General features: G+C 40.1%; 1 protein-coding gene across 7 annotated transcripts in view; it reads right to left on the minus strand.

Moving 5' to 3' along the window:
- ARHGAP32 (Rho GTPase activating protein 32) overlaps positions 1-19,242 on the minus strand; it is a 199,896-nt gene that overhangs the window by 52,956 nt on the left and 127,698 nt on the right. For 5 of the 7 annotated variants that reach the window (XM_082201334.1, XM_082201335.1, XM_082201340.1 and 2 more), the window contains 6 exons: positions 16,516-16,653; positions 15,101-15,193; positions 13,117-13,239; positions 10,390-10,467; positions 7,410-7,491; positions 1,715-1,765 (listed from right to left, as the gene is read on the minus strand). In XM_082201334.1, the coding sequence (XP_082057460.1) occupies positions 1,715-1,765; positions 7,410-7,491; positions 10,390-10,467; positions 13,117-13,239; positions 15,101-15,193; positions 16,516-16,653 (565 nt within the window). The remainder of the gene's footprint in view (positions 1-1,714; positions 1,766-7,409; positions 7,492-10,389; positions 10,468-13,116; positions 13,240-15,100; positions 15,194-16,515; positions 16,654-19,242) is intronic. The other 2 variants (XM_082201337.1, XM_082201339.1) reach the window with 1 other exon arrangement.

Here is a 19,242-nt window from a genome sequence, read left to right on the forward strand (position 1 = left end):
GGTTGCCAAAAAATAAGGAAAACCACAGTGTTTAAATTGTTGTGCGGAAGAACAATAAGTTACCTCCTGGACACTTCCTTTTAAAAAAGTTTCTTACAAAAATGATTTTTCACATTTGACTGAATAACTGATGGGCGGCAGTGTTGTTATCTATTGACACTGAGGAAGGAAGTAATATAGGCTGAAGGTTGAGGAACCCTTTGCCCCTCAGATATTGCTGAACTAAAACTCCCATCAGCCCCTGCAGCCATAATCAATTACCAGATATGGTGGGCATTATAGTTAAACAATATCTGAAGGATTAAAGGTCCCTCACACCTGATTAAAAGCTCCCCACCCCCATAATGCAATTGAGCTACATGGCATAGAGAAATAGCCCAATGTCTTCCCCTCTTTCACCACAGCTAAGAGATTTCAAGAAAGTCCATACTGACATGTTCAGTTTGATGAAGAGCTACTTCATATTCCCTATCACTGATGACGCCAGCCATTGAAAGGGAATGTGCATGTATGCACACACTTTAACCTCAATACCACAACACAGATCCACCCTGTTGCAGCGCAGCTCTGTTATAATTACCAATAGTGGCAGAAGAAAAGGGCTCTCCTACTGCATAGTTCTGCTGAAAACATGAGCACATTGCCAATCTGTCTCCTGTGATACTTCCTCTTTGTGATTTCTACCCTTGCAAAAGATTGGCTGTGGTCTTTTTGTCTATGTGGATTAATTTCAAATTGCACAGGCAAAAGGAAGGGCTTCATCTGAATTTAGGCAATTGACAAGTGGATGGAGTTAAAATGGCCTCCAGAAGTTGATGGAGGTCAGGATCTGGCCTGCTGACAGGATCCTGGACCAAAGTCTAGGACACAATTATGGTTTTCCACTATTGCTACAGCCTCTGATGAAAGTAATTAATATTATAAATATTGTAAGACTGTTTTTCTAAAGCATTTAACAAAAATGTATTATGATGAAATCAATTCCTTCATGGTGGCAGAAGTTACACTATGAAAAAGGCCTTGAAATATGCCTGTGCAATTCTTGACCACCACTGCCTCTCCACTGCAATCAAATATTACTATAGGGAAAGAGGCTGAGGCAGATGCTTTCACTCTCCATTATGAAGATTGTGAAACAAAAACAAAATTCTTATAACAAAATACACTAAACTAGGGTTTCCAAAATTTGAGTCTCCAGCTGTTTCTCATCATCCCTGACCACTGGTCTTGCTAGCTAGGGGTGATGGGAGTTGTAGTCCCCAAAAACAGCTGTTTGAAAAACCTGGCATTAAACTATTACATATTTTAGTGATGGAGCCTAATTTTTTAAAAAAATATTTGGAAAATGTACATGACAATATAGCAATTTTTCAAAGAAAACCCTTTTGAGATCCTGTATCTCTGATTCTGGGATATAATTTCACAGATACTGATTGCATGGACTCCAAATGAGACTACAGCTGACTACCCTAACAATCTGAGATTTATTCTGAGAACTTGGAGAAAAAGAAGAGTGATTGTTGCTACTATTTCTGTCCTTCACACTCCAACCCACATTTATTTTACACTTCAAAATTTTAAAGGCATTCTGTGGAAAAATAAAAGCAATAAATCCCACTCTGATGTCTCTGCACATCTCCCAAACAGGTAACGATTCAGCTGAATAATACTAAAGGCGACGAGATAGAGAAAAATGAAATAAATGGAAACATACAAGGGGGGAAGTAGCTCCAGGACGCTGGACGGGCTCCATGGGCAGGGGAGACTGAGAAAGTACAATTCAAAAGAAAATTAATTATTAAAACGAACAACCATTATAAAAACAGGACATTTTCATTTTAAAAGACTGAAGGGGCCCACACACAATCTTTCCTTTGTAATTCCTCAGGAGGACTTTTGTGTTGCCATATTGTAAACTGCCCTCTGATCCACAGATGAAGGATGGTGCAGAAATTTAATTAGAAAAAAATAAATAAGAGTGAGGCACTTAAAATGCCAGTTGTCCAAATCTTTTCTGAAATCAAATGGGGCTTCATATGGTACAGCACTAAATTGGGAGTGAATCAACAAAATGGATGTATATCCTGGGCTTCTAGACAGAAGAATTAAGTGATGTGATGATGATCATTCCAACAACTTCAAGTGCAACATTTCCAAACAAAGAAACATTCGATGCTAAACATTCAAAAAAATTCATTGCATTTATAAACAAGTTCAGCCATCTGCCCACTTGACTCTTTCCCCCACCAAACCAGTTTTAGTGAAACTGAAGCCAACACAGATGCTTTTATTTATTTCTGTTTGTGCATTTCTTTCTTGAGACATTGCCAAATGGAGGGGGGAAACACAATGAAAGTGAAAACTGCCACTTAGTTTGCCACAATTGCCACATGGTTTGAACAACCACAAATTGGGCATGACAGATTAATGATTTTGGGGGGATTATAAACCTACACAAAACCTCCCTTTCCTGGTGAAAGTGGTGCATCTGACTGGTTGTACAGTTGCAAGAGCCCTGGATGAAACAAATCAACTTGATTTTGATCTGGCTTCCAGGTGGGGTTCAGGATTAGAACTGTCTCCCTTCTGGTTGATGGTCTTCATCAAAAGATGGTGGGGGAAAGTAAGACCCTCTTGATTATCCTACAGCTCATGATTACCCCATACATAGCCCTCTGCATTTCTCTATACCATTAACTACAACATCCTTCTGGACCAACTGCACACGGTGGGAGTGGAGTCACTGTGTTAAAGTGGTTCCATTCCTACAGAGGTTACAAAAGTGGTGCTTCAATAGGTTCATGTTTTTAATTAATCCATAATGGGTTTATATTGCAATATTGCTTTATGATTATTTAAACACCTCTTAAAGAGTCCAGTAAAAAAAATAAATAAAATAAATTAAACACACACAGAATTTAAGACATTCTGTTTCAGATGTATGTTAGTAACAATTCCTAATCCAGAAAAAATATCCTAATGAATTTTATTGCATCTTAGAGCACATTTAACCACTGTGACGTTGTCCATTTAAACCCTCACATGAACTGTCCAGCATCCAACTTCACTTCAACGTAATACCCCTAACATTTGAGGGGGAAGCGGCCTCAAGGAGCTTCTTTTAGAACTAAAATCATACAGAGGGACAGGCTAAAGAAAACCTACAAGGTGACAGAGGTTTTTCAGGAGCTGACAGTACAAAGCACCCTGCAAGAGAGACTACCATGTTTGTTTGTATCGAGGACACTTTGAATTTCCCCACCCTTTTGTCTATCAGAAAGGAAGGCATGTACATGTCTGCTGGTTTTAAGGAATGCAAATATAAATGTAGGATTATGTAGTGACAGGTGGTCATATTGAGCCAGGAAGGAAACCAGAGTTCTTAGTTCTAGCCCAGTGCCCTGCACCCCCAACCCTTCCCAATGACAACACAACAATAGCAGTCAGCTGAATTAAAATATTTGCTTATGGACTGATTCAACTATTTGCTTCATGGGGGCAGCTTGAAATTGCTGCATATGTCAGACAGCCCTTCATGTGCAGCTGTTCATGCCTAGGATTTAACTTTTTAACCAGTACATGGGGGCATTTGTATGGTAATGCCATACAGGGAGCTGAGGACAACCATCTAATTACAGCAGAAAAGCCAGGTTGTGCCATTATTCCAAGTGGCTGTCAAGTCCAAACATCTTGAAAAAAATCTCTGTAAGCAACCTTAGCAAACCAATTTTAATTTATATCAATTAATACTGAAACACAAAGACATGTATGAACAAACACACATAAAAATACCAAATTCATTACCTTTGGTAGACAAAATGCCAATTTATCAGATGCAATGAGATATTAGCATTTAACTATGCACTGCAAGGATTAATTTGAATCAATACTTTATTCAAGTACTATCACACCAACATGGAATGTACAAAAAGTTTGATAAAGGTTGAAGGAACCTCTCCTTTTCTGTACAAGGAACTCCAAGGTGCACCTTGTAACTTTGTTAATATGCTATTATTAGAATCCCTCAACTATACAAAGATAATCAAGGAACATTCTAAAATCAGTCATATTAAAAACACTCCCCAGACAACATACAAGGCAGATGTAGAATGAGATGAGCAACATGCTTGGTGTTAATAAGAAAACATGTAGAGCGTTCATACAAAGTGGATAATATGTGCTACAAAAGACAAAATAAATATGGAAAAGGAATAGAAGAGATCAAGAAAAAAGCTGACACCTATTTGCACAAAACTACAGACTGGGCAAGCTGAGGAGGACAGAAACGCCTTCCCCATCCTTATTCCCCACACCACTAGTAATGGAATTATACATCATAAAGGAACACATACTGTTCAGACAAGCAATGCAAGTTGCATTAAAAGAGTTGTATTTCCCTTACCACTTTAGAGCCATACAGATAGAAAGCATGACAGACACTTCCTATAAGGAATAAATTTGGCACTGTCAGCAAGATTAACTAGATTTGCAGTCCTGCCTGCAATATTGGGGCGGGGGCGGGGAGAGCACAGAAGGACACCTGAACATTTCCTTCCAGGGGTTTTATGACAGGAATAAACCGTGACCTCTGTACCCTCTACAGTTGTTTGTTTTTTTCATTATTATTACTACTACTATTTCCACCTCTTTTTTAAAAAACATATCACATCCATAAAAATGAAGGACAGCAGCTGAGATCCAGGGTTGCACATGGTGCAGGCACACTTTTCTTTTACTGCACCTTCCCAGGAAATGCTATACAGTGGTACCTCAGGTTAAGTACTTAATTCGTTCCGGAGGTCCATTCTTAACCTGAAACTGTTCTTAACCTGAAGCACCACTTTAGCTAATGGGGCCTCCTGCTGCTACTGCGCCGCCGCTGCACGATTTCTGTTCTCATCCTGAAGCAAAGCTCTTAACCCGAGGTAATATTTCTGGGTTAGCGGAGTCTCTAACCTGAAGCGTATGTAACCCGAGGTACCACTGTACATGGCAGGACCTTAAGTGCGGCAATGCTCTGCACGCTCATGATTCCCAGCAACTGAAATTTCAAAGGCATGCTGTCTTCAACACTAGAGGCAGAGCACGGCCATCAAGGCTAGTAGCCACTTTCTAGTAGCATCACCCATCATAGCTAGCAGACATCCCGCCCCTTGCCTTCTCAGTGGGGTGGGAGGGAGAAGGACAGTAGCAGGTGGAGATCACTGTCCCTTTATAGCGGGGGTGGGGACCTTGTGACCCTCCAGATACTGTGGAACTACAACTGCCATCATCTCTGACCGCTGCCTATGCTGTCTGGGGAGGATGAAAACTGGAGTCCAACAACATTTAGAGGTCCCCATGGTTTCTATCCCTGTTTCATAGCATGATCATGTTACTTGCACCTAGTTTTATTCATACATATAATTTTCAAAAACAGTATTTCTTTAGGTATCTTAAAAATGAAGGAAACTAAAAGCAAAACAGAAGCTCAGTTGACAAAAAATGGAATCCATACTAATAACACAGTGATTACTAAATCAGCATTTATATAAGAAAGGATCTGGCCTAATGCTGGGCTTTCATTTTAGGAACAACAGAGTTAGAACTTTATTTCAAAGCCAATATGTAACAAGGAGTTTTGGCTTCTTTCTGAATGCCAGTATCTTTTTCTTAGAAATAAATAAATTTTATGCTATTCTTAAGATAGTTATTAACTTTCAATACTTTTTGAGCAGATCCACACCTTCCATTTAAAGCATATCAAATGCGTATTTAAAGCAGATGACTTCCCAAAGCATCCTTGGAATTGTAGTTTCCCCCTCGCAGATCCATAATTCTCAGCACCCTTAATAAACTACATTTCCCAGAATTCCTGGGGGGGGGGAATCATGTGCTTTAAATGCGTATTGAACGAGCTTTAAATGTATGATGTGGGTCTGTCTACATGCAATCCCACATCTATCCAGCTAAAAATTCAATTAATTTTTGAACTCTAAAACCACTTGGCATGTCAAGATGTCTGCACAACTGTTACCACAATTGCAAAATAAGCCTCAAATATTTTGCACACAAAGTGGAATAATCAATTTCTATAGAAAACATGTAGGAAAGAGGGCCCCAGGAACTAGATCAAAAGATGGAAGGAGGTATACTAAATTTACCCACCAATGATTTGTTTCTAAAGCAATGGATAAATTTACCAGTAATTTGGTTTTGTAATATCTTTGAATAATCTAATCCTTAGGGATACATCAATACCGTGCATATAAGACAGGTCATCATTAAAAGTGGTAAGCCTGAGGCACCAACTGGTAAGCCTAAGGCACCAATCTATTTTCACATTTTTGTAAAAGACAAAACATTGCAACTCCAAAGTACTCTTAAAACTATATAAACCTAGAGCAGATACTTTAGAGCAGGGTGCATGGCTTACTATTACACATGGGGTGTGTGTGTGTGTGTGTGTGTGTGTGTGTGTGTGTGTTGCTTTCTTGTTTTTATTGATGTTTTAAGATTGGAAATAAGTTTTAAATTAGCATAAATTCACAGAAATAAACAAATAAACTCCACTATCAATCAGCAAGTAGATGGGATGAAGCAGAGGGTAAAGCAGGTGCAGCATAGGTTAAAAGGTAAAGGTACCCCTGCCCGTACGGGCCAGTCTTGACAGACTCTAGGGTTGTGCGCTCATCTCACTCTATAGGCCGGGAGTCAGCGCTGTCCGCAGACACTTCCAAGTCACGTGGCCAGCGTGACAAGCTGCATCTGGCGAGCCAGCGCAGCACACGGAACGCCGTTTACCTTCCCGCTGGTAAGCGGTCCCTATTTATCTACTTGCACCCGGGGGTGCTTTCCAACTGCTAGGTTGGCAGGCGCTGGGACCGAACAACGGGAACGCACCCCGCTGCGGGGATTTGAACCGCCGACCTGACGATCAGCAAGTCCTAGGCACTGAGGTTTTACCCACAGCGCCACCCACGTCCCCCGCATCATAGGTTAGTTTGGCTTAAATTGCAAAGCCAAGCATCATTAGAATCCAGGCTGAAGGGATCTTTTTTATATGGCAAGAAATAAACACTGACAGAAAATGTACACGAACAGAAGAAACATTACAGCACACTAACCACCACACTGTCTAGCAGCAGTTATACAAAATGCAGAAATCTTACAAAACATATACTAATATTAAAATCAAGCCACTGAGAAATTAAATCAAAACTGTGAAATAGCAGAAAGGGTACACTGAAGCATACGTGTATCATGGAATGCATACACTGAAATAGTTTTGAATGGGTGATCAATAAATATGAAAGAACACATCAGTGGAATAAATATTTGCGTGAATGCAGTGAGACACTGTAGAAAGGATTTAACATCAACATTCTGTCACATTATATGCATTTATTTAAAATATAATACACACATACCTGGTTTTGGCACAGAATTGGTCATAGACTGAGGAACTTTGTCATTAATTAGCTCAACACATTCACTAGGAAAGAATCCCACCTGTGACAAAGAGAGACAGATGGAAATTCACGTCTGCAGCATATTTAAGAATAGAATCACACGTAAAGTCATGTTCTAATAGCTTTGCAGTAAAAAGGGCTATTTGCACAACACCACAATATTTAAACAATTCAGGCGTAATCCTGTAGATTATATTCTTTGTTATAAAATATAACTGCTTTTTAAATTCATGTTGCTCACTATGCTCCCATTACATGCTTTCTGGATATACTTACGGTCCAAACACATACAAATAAAAGATGGTTCTTAGAAGGCTAGTTCACCAAGTGTAAAGAAAGTGGTTTATTCTAACTGTCTTCTTTTCTTTTTATAACAACTAGGCAAATAGTGTATTTCTCGGACTAGTCACAAATGTAACTTTTTGCCACCATAAAAAAATTAAACCACATAAAACAACCACAGGTGACCAGGAATTACATGCAGGTGAGTGAACAGGGTGGCAGAGGGATAATCTGCTCCATTCATCCTTTGCCAGCCAAGTTGGTGTTTCTTTTTCTCATTGCATTTTGTTAAAGCTTCAGTTAAAAGCTCTCCACAAAATGTGTGAATGCATTTAAAGGAACAGACTTAAATGAGAGTTTTCCACACAGCTTATTTTGGAATATGGACTACAAGGTTAAGACTTTTTTTGTCTAACTAATCAGAGCCAGAGGGTTCAAAATGATCAAAAGAAATCCTTATCTTAGGTCTGTGCACACCCTTGTCATAAACCACTCACCAGGACCAGGAAAATGTATTTTAATTTTATAGCTCTGAACTCAAATCTTATATTCACAGTTGCCTCATTCTGGATTAGCTGCTTTTTGGCCAGTGTTCTCAACAGCAAAAAACAAACAGCTAAATGCTTGGAATATGGTTGCAGCAGCTCTGTATATATGATCAAAACACAACCCATATTGTGAAAAAACACATTGAAGAGCAACCATGACACACAAGTGTACTATAAGCCTTCTGTACTTAGAATGATAACTGCTTCCTCCTTCAATGTACAAGAGAAAACCAGTCTTGCAAACACTGGGTAGAAAAATGACAAATGTCTTAATCTCTGACTAGTAATAGCAAAATTAAATAAGATCCAGCATGATGCTTACTGTCATGGACTGGTTTAGACTATTCCTGGCACTTAATACATTCTATCTAATTTATATCCGTTACCTTCTTAATTTTGCTTTCTGCCTTGCTCAGTACTACTGCTGTCTATGTACATTCTATTTTAAGGTCTTTCATAACACTTCTAATTTCCCTTCTTGATGGTCCTTGGGGCTGCATGTCACCACTGATCAGTTCTGCTATTTTGCTTTTAAAGGCCTTAATCCTTTTCCCTCTATACAACACACTAAAACACTCAAGCCTAAACTATATTTGTGCATTCCATAGTATTCACAGGTTGTTGTTTTTTAAAAAACACATTGCTTCTATATGGTATGTGTGAAATAAAAAAACAAACTGGACATAGTGATGGTTTAGCACATGTGTTACTATTCTAGAAAGAGCACCATACAATTGCTGGCTGGCGAACTAGTATCCATGACAGGGCTTACGACTTCTGTCTCTATAGCATGGGTAGGCAAACTAAGGCTTGGGGGCCAGATCCAGCCCGATCACCTTCTAAATCCGGCCCACAGACGGTCCAGGAATCAGCGTGTTTTTACATGAGTAGAATGTGTGCTTTTATTTAAAATGCACCTCTGGGTTATTTGTGGGGCTTAGAAATTCGTTCATCCCCCTCCCCCAAATATAGTGCAGCCCCCCCCCCCAGGTCTGAGGGACAGTGGACCGGCCCACTGCTGAAAAAGTTTGCTGACCCCTGCTCTATAGGATCAAATTTGCCATGTGGGGCAACCACATGTCTGCTCATCCACATATAAAGAGGGTTCCCTCTGAGCATCAGAGGGAAGCAAATCCCACCCCTCTCTCACCTCACTTTGCTGTGTTCTTCTGGTATCACAACTGGGCTCTGCTGGGGGTGAGAGGGCTACTTAAAATCAGCACACTAGGGAAAGGTCAAGGAGTGGGTTTCACTGCATCCTTTTGCATAAAGGGCAGACCTCCCACCCAGCCCTGCTTTATATTTGAATGGGGCAAGTGCATGCTGAAACAGAGAGGCAGTTGTCCCACAAGTCCAAGTCTGGTGCTTATTTTAACAGTAGTTTATTTGCCTCTTCAATAAAGCTAATCTGACAAAGAAAAGCAAGCAAGCAAACTCAGGCTAAAGAAAAGGGGAAAGGGAAATGGAAAGAAACAGTGGGCAGCTCAGGTAGTTTCCCCAGCCTCATTTCCACTCCCACACAGCAATAGAAACAAGGAGCCGGTTTCCTCGATTCTGCTGTACAACTGCAAAGAATGTGGGGATTTTAAGTGCAACTCTTCCCAAAGTAGTAGCAGCAGAAAATGTACCTGTCTATACATTCTCATTTCTGCAAAACTATTAGTCAAAGGGGTCCACTCCTATGAGCAATCCTTTGACATCTCTGCCCAATCCAGTTCAAATGACAGCCTCAACTTAATCCCAAGAATTGAGTCGAAATTCTTCTCCAGGCTCTGCAGAGGCAGGGTGCCCTGCCAGTTCCAATCCTCTCTGAATGTATGACACTTCTCTTCTCTACAGCCAGACAGTTTTAGAAAAAAGGGGGCATCATGGTACCTATTTATACTAGGGATACTTTGAGGGTCCAGCTCGTCTAATATCTAGCTTTGTAGTGTCCATATTTTGCTCAGGATTCCAAGGAACGTTTTCAAGTCTTTATAGTGTTTCCCAGATTCAGGAAACAGTGCATTATAATTGCATTAGATAACAGTCTATTATTATCAGTAATAATTTGACAAAATCCATCCAATAGCTTCTGAAATATTAACTAATCTAACAGCTGAGTGTACCTGAAATCCATGCTTTCCTCTCCACCAAGTGGTCAATTCTTTTGGAGGCATGTCGATGACTGACACAATGTCTCCCACCTAGAAAGGCACAGCATAAATAATTTTCTTACTTTATTTTGAAAAACATTTTGTTAATAAAAGTACAGTTTCTATAGGACTATTTTAAAAAATCACCATTATGAACATATAGCACCGGTCTCTGCCTATCTATGGCATCAACACTTACAAAATATGAGCTAATGCATTATCAATGCCATACAATGCACATTTAAACATATTTGCAAGGGTGATGCATTTAGTAGTAGTTAAAAGGCCCAAAGCTGTTCTGATTAAAATGCAAATTGAGGAGGAATACACCTCAGAATCATGAACAAATGTGGGAAGAAAATTTGAACAAATGAACTTTTAAAAAAATGAACAACTGGTCCTCACTTATGTATTATCTCCTCTGCCCAGCACCAGTGCTGCCCCCACCCACCATGGGGTTCAGTGTGATATGCTCCTCCAAGTTAAAGTTAACAATGCATTAAAGAAATGTGATGTTACATCAGCAGGATGGAAAGATGAGAGAAGGCATTTAAGTATTCCTTTGAGATGACTTGTCTAACATAAAACATTTAAAGTAGTTTGCACGAGTCACTGAGTGCTTGCCAATGACACCAGCAAGACTTCATCTATGCATGTAAGGTTCTTATTATTTGCCCTTTGAGCCTTTCAGACACACTGCACTCATCTTTTTAAGCTTATCTCTGCCACCAGGAGGTATGCATTTAAAAAAAAAAGAAAGCCAAGCATTTCAGGCATTTAATAGGAATCTGTGGGCCACCCAAAATGCTTTAGAGGGGTTTGTACCAAGTGCTGCAGCCATAAAACTGCCAGTACATTTGCAACGTGAAGCAGGGTTCGGTATGGTTTCAAATTGGATTGAGGGCAATGTGTTGAAATTCTTGCATTGCAGGGGGTTGGTCTAGATGACCCTCAGGGTCCCTTCCAACTCTACAATTCTATGATTCCGGTTCTATAAGCCATGTTTTAAAGGTAAAGGACCCCTGGCAGTTAAGTCCAGTCGCAAACAACTCTGGGGTTGCAGCGCTCATCTTGCTTTACTGGCAAAGGGAGCCGGCGTTTGTCCGCAGACAGTTTTTTCGGGTCATGTGGCCAGCATGACTAAGCCACTTCTGGCGAAACCAGAGCAGCGCATGGAAACACTGTTTACCTTCCCGCTGGAGCGGTACCTATTTATCTACTTGCATTTTGACATGCTTTCGAACTGCTAGGTTGATAGGAGCTGGGACCGAACAACGGGAGCTCATCCCGTCACGGGGATTCAAATCGCTTGACCTTCCAATTGGCAAGCCCAAGGCTTAGTGGTTTACACCACAGCGCCACCCGCGTCCCTAAGCTATGTTTTGGCCACAAAGAATTTTGATATTTATCAAGAGTTGCACTGACAATATCCTAACGTATATGTTTAGTCATGTAATCTGTCTCTCACACAGGAAGATGCTATGATTAGATATGGCAACAGAAGCCTGGGATAGGGGGCATTATCCAAACTTTTAACAAGAATCTGTTGCTTTGATTTCCTATTACAGTGGTACCTTGGGTTAAGAACTTAATTCGTTCTGGAGGTCCATTGTTAACCTGAGGTACCACTTTAGCTCTGGATTCATTGTTTTAATAGTTGGCCTGCAAATCCTGGTTCAAGGAAACCTTGGCACCCTTACTGTTGATGCAACACCAGGCTTCAGAGTGGTGGCAGGTAAACTTGCATTGGGGAGAGGGCATGCAATTCTGCTGCTCATATCTTATCTCTAAGCCATATTTATAACATATCCATTAGCATTACATTTGCACTAGTTTCAAGTTGAGAGAGGCTGATAAATGAAAACTGATTTTAATTGCAGAACATTGAATGTTCCTTTGAATTGTACCAAGATTGGTTACTATTGTGATGATGGCATCAGCGATTAAACCGTTAATTTCTAATAGTGTGCATATATCTTAACTGGGAAAATAATATCCAATTTATTATGCATTTCCCCAGATACTACAAATGGAAAGGCGATGTTTTGAAACATCCAATGAACAGCTGTTTGTACATTCCTTAAGATTCTGAAGAATACTGCCTCAGAGCATAACAGATGATAGCAGCACAAGCAAGCAAGCAATCAGAACATACGCAGAGCACCCAATGGGCATTAGCTAAAAAGGATCAAGTTTTCAAAAGCAGTCAGGGGAATATTTTCATTCAAATACTCAGCCCAGCTGCCAGTGTGAGGCTTGTGTCCAGGGTTTAAAAGAAGCTCTAAACTGAGCACAATAAGCTTCTTTGGAAGGAAGAGGGGTGAAAATGGGTCACTTATTTTCATGCCTAAACATGGGGAAAGTACTTATACAAATCTGTTCTCAATGCCCATTTTCTTAGCAGACATATTGTTTAATGAGCATGGGACACAAAACCACAGAGGAAACATTTTTCTGGTTATGTTATATATGCAAAGATAATTGCTGCAGGACTCCTCAGTATTGAATTTTTAGAATGTTGGCTAGAGGATGTGCAAAAATATTATTATTGAATACATGACTGATTTAATATGTTCACTCTTACTTCCAGAAAGCATTTAACATGCCCAAAAATCCTTATTAAATAACTGCACAAGCAGTCCTAGGCTAAGTTCTTCCTGCTGCATTTGATAAGGAATACATATCTGTTCAATTGCTTACCTCAAAGGAAAGTTCATCTGCTGCCTGAGCAATGTATCTTTTAATAACATGGGCAGCCGCAATAGCAGGGACATTAATGGATGATTCCTCGTGGACTAGAAGGTGATTCCCCTTGTTATCAATCTGTAAGAAAATACACCATAGACTGTGAAGCAGCTGAGAACATGTGGCTTTGTAGACTGGTTCTGTCACTGTGTGCATGGAGGGAGGTGGGGTTCATGTTGGTTGACAGACACAACAGAGCTTGAAGAGTTCCTTGTAAAAAGAAGTACATTAGAGGCAATATAAGCACGAACAGGTTTCTAAAGGACAGGTTTCCTTTTCACCTATTAAACAGGAAATGGAATTGTGCGTCACTGTTTTATCGCAGCATTAGCAGATTACTGTATAACCAGGTCTCCACTTTGCTAGGCTCTGCTAACCAGTTTCAACTCCCTGTTCATATTCCTTATATTCATTTGCCACACTGTAACAGCTAACATTGATATATCACAGTGCCATTTGGTGGAAACGTTCAAGGCACAACCAACATTTAAAAAATGAATACTAGCTTGATGCCTGCACCTGTTTTCTAAAATGGGAGGAAAATGCAATACATTGTGATAACTCCCTTGAATACTGAGACATCGGAATGGAAGTTAAATCACACCATTTTCTAAAGGATAGGCCTCCTCACATAGCAATAAAAATATTGAACTTGAGCACCTTTTTCTTTTACCACAACATGTTTTAACAAAAATCTGTATAACCTTTCTTGACAACAAAGGCAATTTAGTAACAGGCCGGCAGATTTTATGGTAGTATGGAAAAGCTGTTCCTAAGAACTTGTATTAATGGCTTGGGGGGGGGGGGCATTCCAGCCTTTCTACTGATAGTTCTCTCTACTGCTCACATTACAATCTTGGTGTATGACCTATGTGTACATCCGCCCCAGCCTGATAATAGCAAAAGTGCTGTTGATTTAAAGCGTGTCATTATCTTGCTTATGAATTTGTTTCATTCTCGTAACACAGTGCCAGGAATTTTAGGTGTACAACTATAAATGTACAAAATAAGAATGTGATAAAACATGTTATCATACACGTACCAAGTAGGCATCATCAGCATTTTGGGGGTTGCAGCTCTTTGCTGAGTACACATTCAGTGCAAACAGAGGATTACAGTACTTCTATTTAGGGCCCAGAGTGATTTTTTTTTTTAAGGGTGGAAATTGTAAAAGGTGCTAAAAAATGCTCACTCAATCAGAAGTGAGGCCAGGAACCAAGGCTGAATTTGATTTGGTTTTATAACATCATATAGTCAAATCTAGACTACACTGAATCATCAAGAAGCCTATTCAGAGTGACAGCAGTGCTTCCACCCTCACTTTGATTTGGCTTTGTGATGTTGACATGTTGCCAAATCTGACCACCTGTGGCACAATATGATCCATGTTGCCCACATGATCCCTAATTATCTGGAAGAAGACCTCCCTCATTTCTAAAGAAAAAAATACATATTATTCATATTAGGCAAAGAAACAGCTTCAAAGAGGCAACAACAGAGTTAAGTGGGGATAAGGGAGTTGTGAAATATCACCCCAAAAATCCGTTTTTGTCCCCAATGTTCCACACACTCCTAGCATCATGGCCCTCAGGGTGCTGCTTGGGAACAAACCTAAATAACAAGCTAATCAATGTTTGCCATTTACAAGTTGCTGTACTTATTCAAATGAATAGAATAAAGGGAATTCTTAATTCTGTTCCTCAGGGCAATTCCAGGTTCTGCTTGAGACCTGTCTACCTAAGGGGATTTCTTTGATTTTAATCTTACATGGCCCTCTGCAACGCTACCAGAATAGAGGAAATTGCTATAAGCAGCAACTTCTAGCTTTGTAACATTTTATACTTGTGCTCCATTTGCAATTTGCAAGGTTGTAATACAAAGCATCTGACAAGCTAGCAAAAACTCATTATGCAACACAATGTCATATACCCTACAGTACCTCCATCCAGGTGAGGGCAGGACCACAGTTTATCTTGTTTCCAGCAATGGATGAGAGTCGTGACAGGTAAGCCATCAGCATCTGGGTGACAAGCTGCAGAGATTGAGGAAGGAACAATATAATTCTGCTGATGCAGAGTATCCAAGTTTCAGACTTCAAGATGAGCCAGCCGAAGCCAACAATTTGCTGGAGAAAGCATAAAAATATTTTCCTGCCTCCTAGGATTCTGTGAACCAGGGAAGTAGAGACATAAATAATAACTGCTACGCCTTATAACCTAAAAAATGTTACCAGATGAGAGACTTCTTCTCACTAGATACCTTAGATACCTTCCATTTGCCATGAATTTCATCTGCCAAAAAAAGAAGAGTATATCTCCAGTCCAAGCCATGCTTTCCCGTTGGCACATCAAGTATGGCTCAGTGGATTGATTTGCTTTTCATTTTACGTGCAGACCTGAGAATTGCTGGGCAAACCATGAGGCTCCTGTTTTCTCGTAAATGGAATGCCCTTTGTAACATCAGATAACAAGTAATTTGAACATATTTTTCTGAATTGTCGCAAGGAGTAATAAAATACTATCTCTTAAATGGCCTTAAGAAAAAAGAGAACTTTCTGATAGTAAGGGTTGTTCGACAGTGGATTAGACTCCCACAAGAGGTGGTGTTCCTTGAAGTTTTTAAGCAGAGGTTGGATCGTCATGTGTCATGGATGCATTGGCTGAGATTCCTCCATAGCAGGGAGTTGGACTAGATGACCCTCGGTATTTCTATGATTCTATACTGAATTAATTATTCTGAAAAATATGCTAACAAAGCCATTCAGTTGTGAAGTTGCACTTGGAGAGGCAACACTTTTTATTGCCCTTATATCTTAAGAACGTAAGAACATACATTTTTATTGAAAGAGATTGCGTATAGGGTTTAATTTTTTTTAAAAAAACACACACACCTGAATTTCATAAATTTCAAAATAGTTTGTACATGATAATCCAGAGCATCACATATCTTTAAGAAAAAGTGAGGATATTCTCCATGCCTAACAGTTATGTTTTCCTGTAAAAGTACACTACTTTTTCTGTTCATTTCTTATAGTAAATGTTTAGAGAAATATAAAACACTGAAAATGAATTAAACTCTAATAGGCAGCACAATGCTCTCTTTCAGCTGAAAAAAGCATGGTTGTAGATTTTAATAATTTGCCTACCTCTTATCTGAGCTTTTTCTTCTTGTTTGAAAGCAATGAACTGCTTCCATAGTTACAACTAAGAGCTTCCCCATATAGTTTAGATAACAATAAAATTTTCATGTTAAAAGGCAATTAAGAATAATAGATAATAAAAAGGCATAATAAAAAGGCAACATGCTCTCGCCTGCCCGCAGCTTCCTTAACTAGTGACAACCATAATATTTTACCTCTGGGCTGTCCTTCAAAGCATCGGAGCGGGGTAGCTCTGAGAGCTGGGAGAAGCGCCGGTCATAAATACACAGGTGAAGATGCTTATCAAGCACTCTGAAATCTTCATAGCTGCGCTTCACAATCCAGCTCTTGCCCTGCAGAAGAAGGAACAGAGTACTCAGGTGTTGTTTTTGCTTCCAATTCCCTTTAGCAAGAAATGGCACTTCTAGAAGAAACTCAAGGCAAATGCCTCTGCCGTGCTGTCAACTCTCCTAAGCAAATGAGAGTTTAAACCCATGAGGTTTTCTTTTTCCTTTCAAATTTTAGCCTATGTGGAAACTGCCGAATGCCCTAATACAAAATGAACTTGGTATGTTCCTAGTGTTACTTCACACATTTCTGAATCCACACACACAGAAACCACTGTTCCATCTGGCCCTATAATTCCACTTCCAATGAATGGAATCTCCCCAAAGTTGCAGGTAGGCATCTTGGGCCTTATCTTCAAGATAAGGGCCTTTTAGAATGTGCTCTGCCGTGGACTGTGCCACATTAAAAATTTATTTCAACCTCTTGAAACCATATAAATCCAAATATATTCTGCAAAACACAAAAAGACTAAGGCTTTGATCTGGCATTTGGTTTCAGGAGTATGTGGAACTAAAATCAGGTAGAGCTTGAAAAGGATGAAATGAAATCATTATTGATACTTGAATCAGAATCCACCAGTTGGCATGCCTTTAAGAGCAAATGAAACACATGTTATGACATCAAATAGAATATTCCCTAATTATTATAGGGACGAATGTATTTTGCCAAATTTGCTTTTTCTGAGGCTCATTTTTATGATCTTAAAGTCAGGTATGAGAAAGCAATTTGATACATACGCCCAGGACACAAATCAACATTCATATTTGAATATCAGCTCAAATCCTGCATCTGTTTTCAAACAGTTACAGCACACTGTGATATCTTCTTTGACTACTGAGACATTGGAATGAAAGTTGGTGCTCAACCCCAATATCATCAAATGAAGCAACAAAAGTGAAAAAAGACAATGCAGTGAATATCTTCCTTGAAGATTATGGCATTAGAACCAGAGGAATTGTGCAAGTTTAGGACAGCATTCTGTAATTCAAAAGTCAGCTTGATAACAGCATACATTTACAAGTGGTCCAAGTTTCCCTTGAAGAGTACAGCATCACAATGAAAGGTTCAACATTATGAATTTCAAGTTCTAGGCAGTTCAATTTCTACATCCCTTTTGGGGGGGGCTGTTATAGGATATCTGAAGCAAAACCTCTCAAACACTTCTTTTCTGCACCAATTACTCTTTATTCGAGTATTTATATATAAGTACCGTATTTTTCGCCCCATAGGGCGCACCGGCCGATAGGGCGCACCTAGTTTTTTGGGGGGGAAATAAAGAAAAAAAATTATTCCCCCCCCCAGGCGTGGGGCTGGGGCGGGGGAAGCCCGAGCTTCCCCCAACCCCAGCCCCCAGAACAGGCTGCTATCCGCAAGCCGTGGGAGAGCTTTGTGACTTCGCACAGCTCTCCCACGGCTTGCGGATAGCTTCGTGAAGCCTGGAGAGCGAGAGGGGTTGGTGCGCACCGACCCCTCTTGCTCTCCAGGCTTCAGCGAAAGCCTGCATTCGCCCCTTCATTTTTGGAGGGGGGAAAGTGCGTCCTATAGGGCGAAAAATACGGCATCTGGTGTATAGGGACATGGGTGACACTGTGGGTTAAACCACAGAGCCTACGACTTGCCAATCAGAGGGTTGGTGGTTTGAATCCCCGCGACGGGGTGAGCTCCTGCTGCTCGGTCCCTGCTCCTGCCAACCTAGCAGTTCAAAAGCATGTCAGAGTGCAAGTAGATAAATAGGTACCGCTCCAGCGGGAAGGTAAATGGCGTTTCTGTGCGTTGCTCTGGTTCGCCAGAAGCGGCTTAGTCATGTTGGCCACATGACCCGGAAGCTGTATGCAGGCTCCCTCAGCCAATAAAGCGAGATGAGCGCCGCAACCCCAGAGTCGGTATTTAAAATGCCAATAAACCATTCATTCAACCAGAGAGCATATAAAAACTTTCCAAAAGGTATTGCTTGTGTAACATTAAGACTCAACAACACAACAGTACACAACGGTAGTAAAACAGTTGTGTGTGCATGGCTGAAATCAGGTTGCTTTTCTCCCCAAAATTCAGTCTCACTAAGTACTTCTTGCTAGCTATATCCATGTATTAGGTAAGTATCTGACCACTGTGTTTGCCCAGAGAAATTATTTTATGAAGCTGAAGAGGAACAAGAGCATATAAACAAGTAACACAAGAATAATAAAGAGTTTTCAGCATCCAGCTGCAATGTTCTTCTGTTTTCCTTGATTAAATCTGTATCTGAATGGCAGGCTGAGAAATATACAGCCTAAGTCTCCTGCCATTTGAAAAGCGATGTGCTTCTTCTCTCAACACTTTATTAGATTCCCATCTCTCTTTACAGCTTGTAATTTAAACAATTCACTCTCCATCACATCCCATGTAAAATATATGATAAGAGCAAAAGGTCACAGAAAGGAAGGAGAAATAAGAGGAGACTCTGGGACTAGTGATGATTTCTGAATGTTAGAAAATTGAGTGCAATAACCTAGCATAAATCTGTAGGAGGCAGCAATATTTTAGCACCCCTAACACTAAATGGTGAAATATTTAACAGCCAACCAATGAAAAGTATGAAGCAAATGAATATGCGG

Source organism: Podarcis vaucheri (genome assembly GCF_965113315.1).
Source record: "Podarcis vaucheri genome assembly, chromosome: 15".
Taxonomy (NCBI): domain Eukaryota; kingdom Metazoa; phylum Chordata; class Lepidosauria; order Squamata; family Lacertidae; genus Podarcis; species Podarcis vaucheri.